Source organism: Lampris incognitus, chromosome 21 (assembly GCF_029633865.1).
Source record: "Lampris incognitus isolate fLamInc1 chromosome 21, fLamInc1.hap2, whole genome shotgun sequence".
Lineage (NCBI taxonomy): Eukaryota > Metazoa > Chordata > Actinopteri > Lampriformes > Lampridae > Lampris > Lampris incognitus.
Window position 1 is genome coordinate 24,709,895 of NC_079231.1, and position 12,913 is coordinate 24,722,807.

Consider the following 12,913-nt stretch of genomic DNA (forward strand, 5'->3'; position numbering starts at 1 on the left):
CTGTCAAAGTGAACCTGAAAGTGCATTAAAGCAATAACACAAGACACCAAGCTTTTCTGAATAAAAATGTCTTAAGGCCTGTTTTAAAGGAGGCCAGAGTCAGGGGAGCCCTTAGGTGGTCCAGGAGGGCGTTCCAGAGAAGGGGAGCAGCAGAGCAAAACGTCTGGTTTCTTATTGAGCAGAGCTTCATCCTGGCTGTGTGGAGGAGCAAGCTGCTGCCAGAGCGGAGATTGTGGGAGGTATTGTGGAGGTGAGTAGTTGTTTGAGGTATGGAGGTGCATTGCCGTGGACGCATTTGAACGTTAATAGAATGGTTTTGAAGTTGATTCTGTGAGAGATGGGAAGCCAGGGTGGAGGGGGTGGGGGTGATGCGGTGGTGTTTCCACACCCTCATCAGGATCCTGGCAGTGGTGTTCTGGATGTACTGGAGCTTCTGGAGGCTCCTGCCAGGAGTTCTAATGAAGTGTTGCAGTAGTCCAGCCTCCAGCAGACAAAGGTGTGGATGAGCTTCTCGGAATCAGCAAGGGTGAGGGTGGGGTGGATTTTGGCAATGTTTTTAAATTGGTAGAATGAGTTCTTGCAGAGATGTTTAATCTGTGTGTCAAAGGTTAGGGTGGGGTCAAATGCGATACCAAAGTTGGTGAATAAGGAGGAGAGAGAGATAATTTTGCTAGCAATAGTGAAGGGGATTGTGGGAAAAAGTTTAACCTGGTGAGGGGTGCCAGTGAGAAGGGCCTGAAGGAAGTTCTGCTTCATCCAGAGCTGTGTGAAGGCAGCAGACAGATTTGGGGCAGTTTTGATGTACAGTTCTATGTCATTAGCATAGCAATGGGATGATATTCCGTGCCGGCTGATGACACGACTGAGAGGGAGCATGTAGAGGGTGAACAAGATGGGGCAAAGGACGGCTCCCTGTGGGACACCGCAGGAGACATAGTGGGTCTGGGACTTTGATGACCCTAGGAAGATGAACTCAGACCTGTTTTTAAGGTATGGAGGCATTCAAGGTGGATGGAGTGGTCTATGGTGTCAAATGCTGAGCTGAGTATCAGTATGGAAGGGAAACCATTGTCAGCTGCCAGTAGAAGGTCGTTGGTGACCCTGAGGAGGGCCGTCTTAATGATGTGAGCAGGCATGAAATAAGAGTGGAAATGTTCAAAGAGGTTGTGTTTTGAGGTGATCGTGTAGCTGAGCGGCAATGATTTTTCCATGACCTTGGATAAAAAGAGAAGGTTGGAGATAGGCCTGTGATTGGCTAAACCTTCCTTGTCCAGAGTGGGTTTTTTGAGAACAGGGGTGTTTTACAGTAGTTTTAAGTGCTAGGGGGACATGGCCAGATTGAAGTTGATGGTTGATGACCTGGGTGATGAGAGGACTGAGAGCTGGAATGCACAGTTTCAGCAGGGCAGTAGGAATAGGGTCAGGGATGGATATAGATGGTTTTATTTGTGAGATACGTCTTATCAGCAAAGGCCTTTTAATGATAGCTTCATGCAACTACAATTTTAATAAGACTGGCTGTTAAACTGACTCACCCAAAGCGAGTCACAGAAGCAGTAGTCTGGCAGCATCACAGTGACATACTCCTTTTTAGTGCACACAGCCACAACTAGCACCCCCGCTGTGCTGATGAAGGCCTCAAAACCTGTCCCTCCTGGGGTGAAAAAGCTATGAGGCCGGAAAAGGAAAACACCTTGAGCAAATTCCAGACAACTTAAATGCATCACTGTTCAATCTTTCATACCAAAATGACAAAGGCAATTCTACAAAAATAGAGCATTTACATATTTTACACTTCTGCTTCATGTCTCTTTATTTGGAGGAACTTGTTTTCTTTTTTATTCTCCAAATAAGCCATATATAAAGTTAAATTGTTCTCTATCTAATCTCCATATCTTCCTTCTACCAACTCACCTGTATAACTGCTTCCTCTTGTCCCCTTTGCTGAGTGGGCCCTGCTGGTCTTGGTCCAGTGATAACCAGGCCAGAAAACTAAAGGCAGAACCTGGCCAGCGCTGAACTGTTGGCACAGCGATGCCAGCCATACTGGGCGACAGGTCAAAGTACTGCATGGCACTCTCTAGACCCTGCTTGCGTACCATGACCAGGAGAGCCCTGAGACCTGGGCCCACATAGGGGTGTGCCTGGCCAGACCCCAGGGGTCTAATGAGACGCAGTAGCCCAAAGAGTTCTCCGGCACTCAGGGATTGGGAGCCCAGTGAACCCAGGAGCCCCAGGAGACTCTCAGCGCAGGTGCGATGCAATCGTTGGTGACGCTCCAGGGCAGCCAACACCCACAGAGCAATGGAGGCATTGACGCAGGTAGCACGGGTCTGACGGTTGAGGCAGCACAAACGGCGGAGCCAGTCTGCGGCGAAGATCTGCAGCTCCGAGGATTCCAGCTCCGGCAGCCACTGGACCAGCAGCAGCAGGGGCTCCACATTGCTAATACCCAGGATCCCTACAGAGGAGTGCTCGCCCTCCACCGCCTGATCGTGCACGCACACACACACGCACAAACACACAAACGAACGCATGCATGCACAAACACACAGAGGGGTCTATCTGTAAAAATGATTTCAAGGGGGACGGTGGAGTTTAGTGTGACAACCTCCTCGGTGGAGGTGGGGCAGGGCTTCAAAAAACTAACATCAACCTTTAAACTGTAGCCAGAAGCCTACATATTCCTATCCATTAAAAATGTTTTTATACTAAGGGCCAGATCTATTAACATTTTGTCCCAGTGAGAACCTTCTTTGCCTGTTAAAAAGCAACGGTCAAGATTTACTATAGATAGATGGATAGATATTTTATTGAGCCTAAGGGAAATTAAAGCATCATTACAGCTTGCATAATCTAAAAGCATACAATATCAAAAATACACACAATAGAATATAAAATAAAAAACTATAAAGAATATACAAAAATCTAAAGAACTAAACTAAACTTAAGTTCTTGGGCAACGCAATTCCATATCCATGAGCAAATATGCACTCTCGACTATGAACTTTTACGTGTCTATTAGACCATTGTATTTACCGAGGGAATGTGGACAGATCACTATCAGTTTAATCTACGTTCCTGGACTGGACAATGAGAAGGCAGCAACCAAAATAATGGAAAGCTACAATAACGCGCTTGTCTGCTCGTCTGATCAGCTGCCGTTTATTCTTGGAGATACCAACTCCTGTGATCTCTCAGGTCATTTACCCACCTTACAACAGTATGTGGACTGCCCTACTTGCTCCACCCCTGTGTTTGATAAGTGCTATGGATATGTTATTGATGCTTACAAGGCTGTGTGCCGCCCACCACTGTGGGCGGCACACAGCCTTTACCCAGAGGAAACCCACGCAGACACGGGGGAGAACATGCAAACTCCACACAGAAAGGACCTGGAATGACCTGGGGTTTGAACCCAGGACCTTCTTGCTGTGAGGCAACAGTGCAGTTGCACGTGGCCACCATGCCATTAACCGATAGGGGATTGAAGGGGGGATCGCAATTTTACAGCGTTTGTTGTAATCAATTTGTTTAACAAGGGGAGATGGCATCACCTTGCATCACCCTTTCAAATCCACACCTGCTCGCACACACACAGGATTAGAAGGTGGAACTCTGGTAGTCAAATAAGGACCAACATGAGTGAGATACAGCCCAATAAACAGGCCAGAGTTATAAACAGCAGGATGAACAGATACAGACTGTGAATCTATAGGTAGACAGGCAAGGAGAACGCTAACCTTAACACAACAGACACAATACAAAACCTTTTTCTCACCATGTTCATGAGCTCTTTGAGAAGGTGTCTGGATGGCTGGCCCAGGGAGACGAGTACCTCATATAGCTGATTGTAACCAATTCGCTCCTTGAACACTTCCTGTCAAAGCAACACATTCCAGTAAGTATGCTTTTTTGTGGATGAAGGGGTGGGTAGCAGAGGCTGATCTCTATGTAGATTCAGGACTTGTGGACTGAACCCTAAGACTCAACTGGCAGGAAAACAATTTCTGAAGTTCACAAATATGAGAAGGGGGTGAGTGTCTAAGGGGTGATCTGAAGGTGAGGGTGTGAGTTAGAACATTTCCTTACCCTTCGAAAGAGAATGACATCAGCAAAAATGCCAAGCCACCATTTTAGATTAAAAATTATAAACAAATGAATGGAAAGACAAATTGACAGAAGTAGTGTCTACATTAACTCAAAGTCTTCATAAATGAGGCAAAAAGAAGTCACCAATGGAGTCCCTATTAGCTTAACCTAATTTGTTCAGGGATTTCATTATGTGAACATTGACTGGCACTGCCCTGGATACTGTTTTCAAACTCATAACCTGAGACCTGCTTAATACAAACAGTTTTATGCTCTATACCACTACACAGCCAAAATGGACCAGTGGGAGTTAAATGGTTTGTTCAAAGGCACTTGAGGAAGGAAGACCCATTTCAGTTTGTGTTACTTGCCGAGTCTCTTCTATGTCACTTTGGGTAAAACGTCTGATAAATGAGAAAATGACAAATGTAATTTCTCCTCTCTGAATTTCTCAGCTGGTCAAAGAACTCAAACTTTAAATATTCTGGTCCCCCATCCATTTCTTTCTTTCTTTTTCTTTTGGATCCCCCCCCCCTTTTCTCCCCAATTGTACTTGGCCAATTACCCCGCTCTTCCGAGCCGTCCCGATTGCTGCTCCACCCCCTCTGCTGATCCGGGGAGGGCTGCAGACTACCACACGCCTCCTCCCATACATGTGGAGTCACCAGCTGCTTCTTTTCAACTGACCGTGAGGAGTTTCACCAGGGGGACGTAGCATGTGGGAGGATCACGCTATTCCCCCCAGTTCCCCCTGCCCCCCCTGAACAGGTTCCCCTTACCGACCAGAGGAGGCGCTAGTGCAGTGACCAGGACACATACCCACATCCGGCTACCCACCCGCAGACACGGCCAATTGTGTCTGTAGGGATGCCCAACCAAGCCGGAGGTAACACAGGGATTCAAACAGGCGATCCTCGTGTTGGTAGGCAACGGAATAAACCACTACGCTACCTGGATGCCCTTTCTTTAACCTTTTAAGGCCACAATGTTATTCTCTACTGCAGTCACTCATGGGACTACCGTGGGCCCTTCCAGACTTAACAATTACATGTCAAGAGTCAAAGAAACTGGGGTTTATTGAGTAATGTACCATTTACCTTTGCCGCTGGTGACTTGTGCATCACTGTCGTCAAGGCTTTGATGGTGGCTACAGCGAGCGAGTCGAGTCGCCCTTGAAACACCTAAGAGAAATTCCACCTGTGAGTGAAATACTGGAGCCACCCCTCATTAGTAAGGGAGTGGGGAGAGAGAGCTTGACAGCAGCTTGATTCGATATAAAACAAACTGTCTTTTATTCCAACTGAGTGGTACAGTACTTGCAATGAGCATGCACAACATTTAGACTGACATCTGTAAGCATGGTGAAATGATGATCTATTTAGCAAAAAAAGGCAACATTTGTCATGTGTTGTACGCATGAGTGTATGTGTGCACACAAGTCAGTACAGTGACTATGACAATGGTTAGAGTCCTGAGTTCTGTTTTAGTGCTTAAGACATTGCAAAGCAAGAGATGACATCTCTGCAGGGGAAAATCCCTCATGACACCACGAAACTGAAACTGTAGTCAGAGGCTCAGAGCTTAGACAAGTTCCCACCTTCCCACAAACAGAAAGACACACAGATGAGTCACCCACTCTCACTCATAAATGATGCAGCCCATGAATCAAAAACCACACCATGAAAATACAAATAAAATAAATTGCACAATGACATCTCCATCCAGCAATGTCCTTCTCCCATACTGTTAACACGTTGGGTGACTATGCCCAGAGATCCAGCAGTATTAACATGCAGCAATGAATAAGTTGATGGGACAGAGAAGCTGGGGCTGGCTGGAGAGGGACTGTGGCAAACAAGAAACACTCAAAATTATGGAAAAGTCAGGCCACCTCAAACTTTTGACTTCCTTGAGTACACAAGCAAGGCAGTGATTGCATTCCAGCAGAACCTTAAGTATGGCAAAGGAAACCAGGAAAATATGGAAAGGGGAGGGGACATGGGACCAAGGAGGACTGGAGTGAGAAAACTGAGGAAAAGAGGAAAAAAATGAAGTAGGAGGCTTGCCTTGAAAGAGGTGAAGAGGTCACTCCACAACGAGACAGCAAGCCATTTTGCAATTTTGGCCTCAACTTTACAGCAAAGTAAGCACTGGTTTATGCATGTGTGTATATGTATCGTGCATGAGTCTGTCCATCTGCATCCAGGTTGACCATATGAATGGAGGGACTGTATCTTGTAAGGGTGTCTCTGTGTACGGAGGGAGTAATGCCAGACATACTCTGAAAGAAACAAGTGACTCATCTGCATACACAGGACAATTCAGTACATGGGCTTGGATCAGTAACCAACAGTGAGCTCTTCATGAGCTCGTCAACAGGTGTGTCAGGCAGGTGACGCACAGCTTTGAATTTTCCGACTTGTGCCTTAAATGCAAAAAAAAAAAACCCTCCCAAAAAAACAGGCCAGTCAGTGAGTCATGCCAGCAATAGCAAAGACAATTAGCAAAATATTTACAAATAAAAATACCAGCTAACTGCCTTCAAATGGGTGAAAAGAAGCGGCTGGCAACTCCACATGTATCGTAGGAGGCATGTGGTAGTCTGCAGCCCTCCCCGGATAAGCAGAGAGGGTGGAGCAGAGACTGGATGGCTCAGAAGAGTGGGGTAGTTGGCTGGGTACATTGGTCATTAGACCAAAAAAAAAAAAAAAAAAAAAACATGGGACAAAAACTGGTAGTGGCAAACATGTTGACCAAGTGAGCTAATGTTAGCAGTAAACTACATTATGTTGATATAACTGCCTCCTACAACACAATAAATGTGTGCATTGTGTGGCCTTTCAAGAGACGTAAAATTCTAGTCGATGCAGTTTGACAAAAGAACACAATATGGCAATGGAGGGCAGGTATCTTGCTGTGGAGTGACCATGTGGCTCCAGGTCTGGGATAATGTAAGAATGACAGGTGGTGGTAGCAGCAGACGGGGGCGCGAGGTGAGGGGGAGGAGAGGTGAGGTGGGGGGGGGTGTCTGGGTGATACCTGAGTGTCCCTCTCTCCTGTCAGTAACCTGTTGTTGGTTATATCTTTCTGGTCCTTGTCTGCCGCCGTGAACCTAGCGTTAACCAGCTGACACACACAACAGGCAAAGTGTCAACATGGCATCAGGGGGGCGTTGAGAGCGAAAAAAGGAAGAGCGAGTGAAGAAGAAAAGGAAGAGAGAGGATAGAGGGTGCATGGCAGGAAAGGAGGCCAGGAGAGGGAGAGGGAGTGAGAGGTTAAAGGTGGTGATTGTTGAGCAGGGGTCACAGTGTGGAGCCATATTCATGTTCCGGCACTGCTGCAGGAGGGCTCAACATGCATTATGGGCCAAAATGCTGACTCTCACACTGCAGCTGTAAAAGCGGCGTTGCTCTGGGGCCATCAGAAACTTCAAGCTCAAATTCAGATTTTTTTTGACTCTCAACTTTGAACACAATCACATACTGCTTGAAAAGATGTAGACTTTTTGATGGGATATACATTTTTAATTTTCCTACAGAATTTAATCACAAAATAATGCTCTGTGTTACAACAAACCTCATCATACTTGTCAAACGTGTGTGTTGCAACATGCCATCAGTCTATGTAGGTCAGAGAGTGTAGTTTGGCATGAACTAAGACTACATAAGTCACGTTAATACTGCAGTGACATCTTCCTATTGGCTCTTGAACACCAGAATGACCAAGCCGGTCATTCTGACCATTTTGGATTTTCAAAGTTTAATAACTCTGTGGGGGGAAAAAAGATACAGACCTGCCGCTCCCTGATTGCCCCTAAATTGCATATATTTGCATTAAAATGAGTTTTAGATCAGTTGCACACCAAAAAAGTTATGATCACACCTACCTAAAACCACCATGAGCCGTCAAACGACCACACGTAATTTGCGTGTGACTGCGCCTCATGTCTATTAATTATGTATTTATTTATTTATTTTTAGGATTCCCCCCTTTTTCTCCCCATTTGTATCCGGCCAATTACCCCACTTTTCTGAGCCGTTCCGGTCGCTGCTCCACCCCCTCTGCTGATCCGGGGAAGGCTGCAGACTACCACATGCCTCCTCCCATACATGTGGAGTCACCAGCTGCTTCATTTCACCTGACAAGTGAGGAGTTTCACCAGGGAGACATAGCGCGTGGGAGGATCACGCTATTCCCCCCAGTTCCCCCTGCCCCCCAAACAGACGCCCCGACCGACCAGAGGAGGTGCTAGTACAAACCCCAATTCCAATGAAGTTGGGATGTTGTGTAAAACGTACATAAAAACAGAACACAATGATTTGCAAATCCTTTTCGACCTCTATTAAATTGAATACACTACAAAGACAAGATATTTAATGTTCAAACTGATAAACTTTATTGTTTTTTGCAAATATTCACTCATTTTGAATTTGATGCCTGCAGCACGTTCCAGAGAAGCTGGGACAGGGGCAACAAAAGACTGGGAAAGTTGAGGAATGCTCAAAAAACACCTGTTTGGACCATTCCACAGGCGAACAGGTTAACTGGAAACAGGTGAGTGTGATGATTGGGTATAAAAGGAGCATCCCTGAAAGGCTCAGTCGTTCACAAGCAAGGATGGGGCGAGGTTCACCACTTTGTGAACAACTGTGTGAGCAAATAGTCCAACAGTTGAAGAACAACGTTTCTCAACATGCAACTGCAAGGAATTTAGGGATTTCATCATCTCCAGTCCATAATGTCATCACAAGATTCAGAGAATCCGGAGAAATCTCTGCACGTAAGCGGCAAGGCCCAAAACCAACACTGAATGCCTGTGACCTTCGACCCCTCAGGCGGCACTGCATTAAAAACCGACATCATTCTGTAAAGGATATGAGCACGTAGGCTCAGGAGCACTTGGGAAAACCATCGTCAGTTAACACAGTTCGTCGCTACATCTACAAGTGCAGGTTAAAACTCTCCCATGCAAAGTGAAAGCCATATAACAGCAACACCCAGAAACACCGCCGGCTTCTCTGGCCCGAGCTCATCTGAGATGGACTGACCCAAAGTGGACAAGTGTGCTGTGGTCTGACGAGTCCACATTTCACATTGTTTTTGGAAATCATGGAGGTCGTGTCCTCCGGGCTAAAGAAGAAAAGGACCATCCAGATTGTTATCAGTGCAAAGTTCAAAAGCCAGCATCTGTGATGGTATGGGGGGGGGTATTGGTGCCCATGGCATCATGGGTAACTTGCACATCTGTGAAGGCACCATTAATGCTGGAAGGTACATACAGGTTTTGGAGCAACATATGCTGCCATCCAAGCGACGTCTTTTTCAGGGACGACCCTGCTTATTTCAGCAAGACAATGCCAAGCCACATTCTGCAGGTGTTCCAACAGCGGGGCTTCGTGGTAAAAGAGTGCGGGTACTGGACTGGCCTGCCTGCAGTCCAGACCTGTCTCCCATTGAACATGTGTGGTGCATTATGAAGCACAAACTACAACAACGGAGACCCCGGACTGTTGAGCAACTGAAGTCGTACATCAGCAAGAATGGGAAAGAATTCCACCTACAAAGCTTCAACAAGTAGTGTCCTCAGTTCCCAAACGCTTATTGAGTGTTGTTAAAAGGAAAGGTGATGTAACACAGTGGTGAACATGCCCCTGTCCCAGCTTCTTTGGAACGTGTTGCAGGCATCAAATTAAAAATGAGTGAATATTTGCAAAAAAACAATGAAGTTTATGAGTTTGAACATTAAATATCTTGTGTTTGCAGTGTATTCAATTGAATATAGGTCGAAAAACATTTGCAAATCATTGTATTCTGTTTTTATTTACGTTTTACACAACGTCCCAACTTCATCGGAATTGGGGTTTGTACAATGACCAGGACACATACCCACATCTGGCTTCCCACTCGCAGACACGGTCAATTGTGTCTGTAGAGCCCCGTGTTGGTAGGCAACGGAATAGACCGCCATGCTACGCGGACGCCTGTCATGTGACTATTTATGACGTGTTGGTCGCATCATTTCCTTCGTGAAGTTCATTGCTGTGTCCTAGAAACACACTAGCGTCCTCCAGTGCAGTAAAATAGTCTAAACTTGATGTTTGATTATGTCCAACATGTCTGGTTACAGACGCACCATGACTACCACCGAGGCGTTGCAGTATTTACAGGCGTTGGACAGCGGCCATTTTAAATTGCTTGAGAAACAGTATTAAAGATGTTAAAATGTTAATGTTGGTGTCAGTTAGTTTCATAACAGACATACCAACATATCTTGATTTAAACACCGTGGAGGTCAAACTGACCGCCCACAGTCGTTCTAGTAGTTTTTAAGTTGCGGTTGTTGTTTGGGACTGTTTTGATATTTAATTTCAGTTCTTTTTTACATGTCACATGTTATAGGCCTTGTTACGTTTGTTAGATTAGCAATATGTGTTTTCCCTTTTATTTTTCAGGTAATATTTTCACTTTTTCAGTTTTGCTATTCAAGTTCGACCATGTCTCTCTGAAGTTTAAGTTGTTTAAAAATAATATTATAGTTGTTAACATGTTAATTTTGGCATCAGTCGTTTCATAACAGACATACTTACATATGCAATGCATTAATATCTCAACTGGATATTTACCTTGACACAATATAGAGTTTAAACACCGTGGCGGTCATTTTGACCACCCATGGTGGTTTTTGGTAGGAATGAATCCCAGTCATTCTGATGGTAAACGGGCTAAAAAGTGGACCGATGACTTGGCTGATATAATAAAGTTACCGCTTGTTTTGGGAAAGAACTCAACCAAATACTATTTCACTCGTGGCTCGGGGCTATGAACGTAATCCCAGATTTGCTATGAAGAAGTAAGGACCTGGCAGCTTTACGTTACCAGACTCAAGACTGTGAGTTTTTCTTTTCACCTCATACACGTTTTTTACTGCTGCACGCTGCCGTTCCTGTTTGTATGCACAGACTCTGTCGGCATTGTTCAGTGACTGCGGTAATTTTTTTTTTACCTGCAGTAATATACAGATCCAAACCAGTGGGGGTTAAAATGAATTAAACACCACACGAAGTTCTGATATACACAAATCACCATATTTATATTACTTATATTACTTTTTAATGTATACATTTTTATACATTTAAACTTTTTACATTATTCATTTTAATTTTTTAGCATATTTATATTGCTTTTTAATTTTACATTACTTTTGACTTTTCACAGAAGTACCTTTAAACTTTTTACTTTTTTTCACCTTGCATTACATCTAAATGTCACAGCAAGCAACACATCGGGTCAGAATGCTGGTAAGTAAAGACTAGTTGGCTAACAAACTGGATCCTGGTTCCTAACAGCCCTACTCACACTCGGCAGGTCTCACTGTGTTGTCAGTGCTGTGGAAGAGGAGGCCCCATGTCATTACCTTGCTGTTCTGCAGCAGTCTGGTCAGGTGCTCAAAACAGTTGCTGTTGAGGAAGATGGCTTGGAGGACGGGCCTGTCTGAGCACAGGAACATGTCCCTGATAGTGTCTGGCACAAACACAGGCCCACAGAGGGAGAAGGGATGTCAAAAAGAGAAGGAGGCAAAGTCACACCTGCAACACATTCTGAAATCATACCTAAGCATTTCACACACACACACACACGTTACACCCAAAAATTCCCCCTCTGGTGCTCTACCTAGCATGTGTACTTGCAGTGCGACAAAGCGGCTCTCCCAGTGGTGGCCCAGCAGTGGCGCTCTGCCTTTAGGCTGCTGCTGCTGTGTGGCGACGGCAGCCGGGTCCGAGTTGAGCAGCTTGAAATAGTTCTCCAGCACAGAGGCAATCTCCACCTGGCGCTGGTCCGAGCTTGAGGCCAGCAGTCGGTGCACAACCTCCCGCAGGCAGCCCAGCGTCAGCAGCGCCTTGCGGTCGGGGGCCTCACTGTCCCAGTCCTCACCATCCTCGGAGGAGCAGCCCCCCGTGGAGCAGTCAGCCAGCACCCGCATTAACACCTCCATGGTGGCTGGGGAAATGGCCAGCAGAGCATTCCTCTGCCGAGGAACAAGACAGAGACACAGCGAGACACAAAGACAAAAAGAGACGAGGGGATAAGACAGGGAAAATCAATGACGACACGAAAACAGGACAACTGACCTGTGACAGCTACCTGTAACCACATACTATATGTTACATTTACACAATATGGACAAAAGCATGTGTGTGTGTGTGTGTATAATAGTGTATATATTATAATATATATAATAACACATAATTATACATTACATATAATTACATACAATAATATATAATTTTATACATATAATACATGTTTATAAAGACCATGTGGCGTTTTGATTCAACAGCGTCAGGCAGTCACAGTCTATCATGACACATGTGTGTCTACCAGGTAACAGTCTGTCTGTCTAGCCTACGTCTGCATGATCTCATCAATTCAATTTAAACTTTATTGATCCTCCAAGAAAAATTCCGTGTGCAGCCAGGATCAATCCCACACACAAATGACACCTTCATCCACATTCACCAAATACAAATAAATAAATAGATAGATAGATAGATAGATAGATAGATAGATAGATAGATAGATAGATAGATAGATAGATAGATAGATAGATAGATAGATAGATAGATAGATAGATAAAACACAATAGCAAGACAAGACCCAGTTTACAACCAAGGTGCCTAAAAAGAAAATAAATTCTTGAATATGTAATATGCGCCCGGGCACTTCCTGGGTAAACACAATCAGCAGACTCTGCAGTGCAAAAGCAACATGTAGTCATTTAGGGTGGGCTTTCATGGTCGGCCTGTGAGAAACACTGAGTGGG

At 45.0% G+C, this 12,913-nt stretch overlaps 1 protein-coding gene across 1 annotated transcript in view; it reads right to left on the minus strand.

Annotated features, from left to right (window-relative positions):
* Positions 1-12,913, minus strand: part of nbeal1 (neurobeachin-like 1) — a 132,546-nt gene that overhangs the window by 74,996 nt on the left and 44,637 nt on the right. Inside the window, exons 9-14 of the mRNA XM_056300960.1 lie at positions 11,764-12,118; positions 11,507-11,613; positions 5,190-5,273; positions 3,782-3,880; positions 1,915-2,489; positions 1,536-1,668 (exon numbers count right to left, since the gene is read on the minus strand). Of these exons, the coding sequence (XP_056156935.1) occupies positions 1,536-1,668; positions 1,915-2,489; positions 3,782-3,880; positions 5,190-5,273; positions 11,507-11,613; positions 11,764-12,118 (1,353 nt within the window). The remainder of the gene's footprint in view (positions 1-1,535; positions 1,669-1,914; positions 2,490-3,781; positions 3,881-5,189; positions 5,274-11,506; positions 11,614-11,763; positions 12,119-12,913) is intronic.